Source organism: Triticum dicoccoides, chromosome 2A (genome assembly GCF_002162155.2).
Source record: "Triticum dicoccoides isolate Atlit2015 ecotype Zavitan chromosome 2A, WEW_v2.0, whole genome shotgun sequence".
NCBI classification, from domain to species: domain Eukaryota; kingdom Viridiplantae; phylum Streptophyta; class Magnoliopsida; order Poales; family Poaceae; genus Triticum; species Triticum dicoccoides.
In genome coordinates, this window is record NC_041382.1 from 763,494,294 (window position 1) to 763,499,853 (window position 5,560).

The window sequence follows — 5,560 nt, forward strand, 5'->3', positions numbered from 1 at the left end:
TTGAAGTGTTTTTCGGTGTGTTCTGACAGCCCCGCCGGCCCAAAACAGACGTGATGATCATCTATTTTAAAAATAAGGTATGTGATTGCAAATAGTAAATTTTAAAGCCTGGCAGGTCACTATCTGCTTGCACATCCGCAGACGTTTGAGGACCCAAATTTGCGGGTTCCTGCTGTAGATGCTCTAACACACAACAACCCAAGTGTATAATACAATGACTAATGTAACATATGGCAAAATAACATAGATACTGGGAAATACCTTTTGGTTTCTAAGTGTTTATACATCTCATATGTCAAAAGAAATTAATAATTAGAAAAGGTCAACAAAGTTTGAAAGTTTTTTATATATAACCTGATTTTTTAAAACTCACAATAAACCTGACTTTCTTTTGCACGAGTATATAAATTTTCACGAATAGAAAACCAGCATTGATTTCAAAGCAAAAAAATGTTTGCTAGTTATTATAGGTAACTATTCACAATATTTTGACCTTTCTTTGTCTTTTCTGAAAAGAAGTCAACAAGATTTTTTTTCCTTTTTGTGAATTTTTTTACAAGTACATTGGAAGGTTAAGTTTATTTAAAATAATTAGAATTTGTTAACCTTTTATTTAATTACTACTCTCTCCATCCCTAAATATAAGTCCTTTTAAAGATTCCAATATAAACCACATACCAATATATATAGTCAGGTAGATTATTTGGGAGCAAAACAAGAACATGTAGCAGACCAAAGTCTTTCCATCATATGTTTCTTCGTCAAATTACATGCATGTAATCTTCTTGCCGAATACACGATCCAATTCTCGCTTCAGCCTAGGTGGGAGAGCAAGGACACGCACGACATGCTAACACGAGCTGCTACTCCAAACGCACTCTTCTTTTGCTGTAACCACCATCACCACGAAAAAAACGTACGCAGATATATCTTCCTAACGAACCAACAAATCCAACAAGGCACATTTCATATCCGCAGCTGCTGTCCGTCATCATATGTCGGCCGAGAGGAAGTTGTCAGACAAGGTAACCTGGAGAGGAAACGGAGGAGTCAGCAAGCATATCGCATCGAAACAAGATCAATTTTGTGAGTCTAGCTAGAGTGGAAGAGAGTGATTGATTACCTTCTCGCCCAACTTGAACGGCGCCAGGCCTCTGTATGGGCAGGTGCTGCATCGGAAGGCGTCGCCCAACCCACACTGAAATTGCAGGTTCACAGAGAATAATGTGAGATATTCACTTGACCACATGCATGCAACGACTAGTGGAGATCACAAGTGGCATTGTATATCTACAAAGAAGCTATTGTACTTACACTGCCACAAGCTGAGACAGGGTTATCAATCTGTTCTGCAGTGAGCCCCAGCTTCTCCACCTTCTGCTCAGCCTCGGCCCTGCCACAACTGCAGTTCTTGCATGCCTTCTTTGTAGCTCCCACCTCACAATCTCCTACTGATGAAGCAACAGCAAAACTTTCAGCATCTAAACCTAATAGAACATCTTCACAATATTTAAACAAGATCTGAGGATTTGTTGGCTTTACCAACTGGAAGCTGTGGCTTCTTCAAGTCCTCCTCAGTCAAGAGGCTGTCTTCGTCAATCAGTTCATCATCGTCGTCAATTTCAATCTTTGGAAGAGCCTTTACTGCTTTCTTCAGGGGGAAGGAAGAACCCATACTCCACGAGGGCTTCTTTGCCTTGATCTGCAAATGATTCGAGTTAGCACTCATCATAGAGAATAGCATGTACAGTAGCCTTAACACAATGTGCCATACTCACAGTAACAGATTGCACACTATCCTGCGAGCTTGTGGCAGAAGCTTGCACTTCAACAAAACCTCCCATGAGTAGCTGGCGCTCGATATAATTGTTTGGCTAATGCAGAGGAAAATAGAGAATCAGGCTGTGCTAAATTAACATTACAATACAGTGGATGTGAGCAAAAACAGACACACAATTTACCTTCTGATCAGCAGAGGGTGTGAAGCTCTGTACCAGCACAATTCCACCAGCTTTCAGCACTCGGCTAATTTCAGCAACCAACTTATCCCCAAAGCTCTCCACATTTTTTATGACAGATAGAACAGCACCCACCAATGCATCATCAAAAGGCAACTTCCCACCTGACCCATGTTGACAACAAATGAATATATCAGATTTATGACAAACTGAATTTTATACAAGGATATGGCATACTGAAGCATAGTATAATAAGAACCAGATGCAACTAACTAAACTAAGTGTTTACTTCCCCAGCTTCTGAGACACAATGGATGGTCTGTTGACACTATAGATTCTGGCTTAACTACATAGTGTGAATTAGCACTACATTAAAGTCCATGAATGGATAGCCTCGTAGGGAACATATTTTCTCTCAATTTCTTTCGCGATTAAAGAGAGAATACCAACCTATTTTTCGTTTTCCCTTTCGCAATTGGTAGTATGTGTTTTGCGTGTATTCTTATATTTGAAAGAACTGGGCAATTAGCATGAGGAGCTTCAAGTCGGAAACTACAGCAGCAGCAAAGGTAAACTCCAATCCAGCATATCAGGAGCGCACATAGATTGCTCAAAATTGAACTGCCGCGAAGTTGGAACACAAGACTAAATTAGGACCAGCACACAGGCAGTGTGCTGATAAGAAAGGGGCAACATCAAATCTGATTCTAGCCTATCCCCATTCCCTTGAGAAATATTGTCCCTCGTATGTTATTTATTCTGAACATGCAGAGCATAGGCATGCACGTGGCTATGGGTCCCACCTGAGACCCATGTTTACAACAAAATTCTACAAACAGTAACATGACAGACTTCAGTTTTATATACAAGGATGTGTCATATTGAAACTGAAGTCTACGTAAGAGTCGTCAAGAGCAAAAACAACGCATGTCAAATCCCAGATTTGTGAACTAGAACTACACAACAATTAGATTGCCTGTCCATAAGAAAGACGTCGGGACAAATAACATAGTGTAATGGCAATTCATATAGCCGACCATGAGTGGTAGCCTAATAGCCAAAAGCTCTATTCTGTGAGATATACTAGTATATTTTTCTCCCAGCCAAAACAAGAATATAGGCGTCGCTTTTTCCCGCGTTTTTAACCAGCAAGTACGGTGCTTTCTTTGTATTCTTTACTAGCAAGATGCCAGTGCGTTGCACGGAACATCAAGATACATTTGTATGAGTAGTTTATCTTGTGAGAGAACAGGATGAACGAGAGAAGTCCTTATCTGCAAGTGTGGAGAGAGGTGCGGGTATTTTTTTGCAAAATTGTCATAGTTTGCTTTCTATCCGTCAGATATAGATCGGACGGTCTATATTACACGATGGCAGGCACACCATCATCACCAACTCGGTCTTTTATAATATTCTTTACATGTGTAGAGTAACACTCAAGTTAGCAAAGATTGTCGTATGTAGAATAAGTTTAAACCTATCAAGTCTAGGTATGAAATACTATTCGCTCTGATTGTATAATCTGAAGCATAGCAGAATAATAAGTGAGCACGATTACGTGTTTACTCCTCCCAGCCTTTTATGACACAACAATAAAACATGTGTCCACACAACAGACATTAGCTAAATTACATAGTTTGTACTAGCACTACATTGAAGTGCATGAGTGATGGCCTGATGGGAAAATGATTTTCTCTCCTTTTCCTCGCTATTAAAGCGAGGATACCTATTATGTTTTCCCTTTCTCAATTGGTCGTATGTGCTTTATGCCTACTCTTATCTTATATTTAACAGATGGATAAGTATTGAGGACATTTGAGAACTAGGCAATTAGCATGCTAGGCATAAGCTTCGAATCAGAAACTACAACAACAGCAAAGGTGAACTCGAATCAAGCATATCATGAGTGCACATAGATTGATCAAAACTGAACTGCAGACTGAACTGCAGCGAAGTCGCGACACGACCAAGTTAGAACCAGCACACGGGTAGTATGCTGATAAGCAATAGGCAACTGTGAATCTGATTCTAACCTAGCCCTTGGGAAAAATTATCATCTCAGATGTACTTATTCTAAACGTGCAGAAGGTCCTAAGCCTATTATAGGCATACACATAGCTTCAGATCCCACCTGACCCATGTTTACAACAAAGTTTTGTGAACAGGTACATGACAGAGTGAAGTTTTATACAAGGATGTGACATATTGAAACTGAAAGTCCAAGTAAAAGTCGTCAAGAGCAAAAATAGTAAAATGTTTACTCCCAGATTTGTGAAGTACACAGCAATTGGATTGTTTGTCCATAAGAAAGACGCTGGGACACATAACATACCGTGTAATAGATAATTCATATAGCAGCCCATGAGTGGTAGGCTAACAGCCAGAGATGTTCTACTATGTGAGATACTGTATATTTTTATCTGGACGGATGCGAGCGGACAGAAATGAGTCAATATACATCTGATTTAGTTAAAAGTCGGAATATCCTATATTTGTGAACGGAGGGAGCGGTAAGTATGTATGTGTTATATGTGTATTGTTCACATGTGCACAGTGGCACTTTCAAGTTAGCAAAGATTATCATACGTTGAATAAGTTTAAATGCATCAAGCCTAAGTATGAACGAGCAAGAAGGCAATATATGGTGATGAGCAAGGGGCAATCCCAAATTTGATTATATAAGCCACCGCTCGAGAAAGAGCGTACCCTCGGATTTTATATATTCTACTACTGTAATAAAGATGCAGCGGGTCCTAACCCTAGCATGGGCGGGGCGACGCTTGAGCGAAATCGGTAACAGGCGGAAGGGGGCGAGATGGAGGAGGCGTTACCGACCGAGCGAGGCGCACTGCGTGATGACGACGACCTCCTCCCGCGAGACCCCGGCGGCCGCCGCCAGGTCCCCCACCGCGCGGAGCGGCAGGGCCATCTCGTCCGTCACCGCGAGCGCCGCCGCAGCCGTGGACGCCATGTGGCCCGCCCCCGACGGAATCACCTGCAGCGGCGAGGAGGCGGAGAGGGGAGGGGGGGAGTCAGATGAAGGGCGGGCCGGCGACGGCGGCGGGAGGGTCGCGCGGATCGAGTGGAAAACAGGTGGGGTGCTTACGGATGGATAGATCTGACGATGGAGGGAGGGAGGGAGGGAGCGCGGCGGCGGAGGAAATCCCGTGGGCGGGCGCGCGAGAGGGGAAGGGGAAGGGGAATGGGAATTCGGGTTTTGGTTGCGTGCTTCCCTTTCCGTGGCGTGGCGTGGCGTGAGCGTGGTGGTGCGGCAACGAGAGGAGGAGGGTGGGAACGGTGCAGGGCGGCGGCACACGGGCTTGTCTCGACCGTCCGGGCCGGGTGGCCTAGTTTGTTTGGCCCTAGCTAACTCGCGCGAGCTCAAACGCCAGCGCTTACGCTCGGGAGCTCCTGCCCCGCGCGCCGCACAAGCCCAAGCCGTCACACCCGCCGTCTTCACGCGTCACCATTCTCGTCGTCGCTCGTCAGGTCGATGTGGGGGAGGCTGTGCAGGCGGCGGGGCTGCTGCTGATGACCACGGCGCCCATGCACGCTCCTCCGTGGGCTCCTCCAGTCCTCCTTCACCTCCTGCTTGACGTGCA

General features: G+C 44.3%; 1 protein-coding gene across 3 annotated transcripts; it reads right to left on the reverse strand.

The window, feature by feature from the left end:
* Positions 1 to 683: 683 nt before the first annotated feature.
* Positions 684 to 5,192, reverse strand: LOC119357084 (anamorsin homolog). 3 transcript variants are annotated; one of them, XM_037624070.1, is made up of 8 exons: positions 5,065 to 5,192; positions 4,794 to 4,953; positions 1,962 to 2,122; positions 1,779 to 1,874; positions 1,543 to 1,702; positions 1,315 to 1,451; positions 1,124 to 1,198; positions 684 to 1,030 (listed from the first exon to the last, which is right to left on the reverse strand). In XM_037624070.1, the coding sequence occupies exons 2-8, from the start codon at positions 4,927 to 4,929 to the stop codon at positions 992 to 994; spliced, it is 804 nt and encodes a 267-aa protein (XP_037479967.1). In that variant the 5' UTR covers positions 4,930 to 4,953; positions 5,065 to 5,192; the 3' UTR covers positions 684 to 991. The 3 variants fall into 3 exon arrangements, with proteins under 3 accessions (XP_037479967.1, XP_037479968.1, XP_037479966.1); XM_037624071.1 differs by having other exon boundaries at positions 1,315 to 1,448; positions 4,794 to 5,137; XM_037624069.1 differs by having other exon boundaries at positions 4,794 to 5,125.
* Between the last annotated feature and the right edge of the window lie 368 nt (positions 5,193 to 5,560).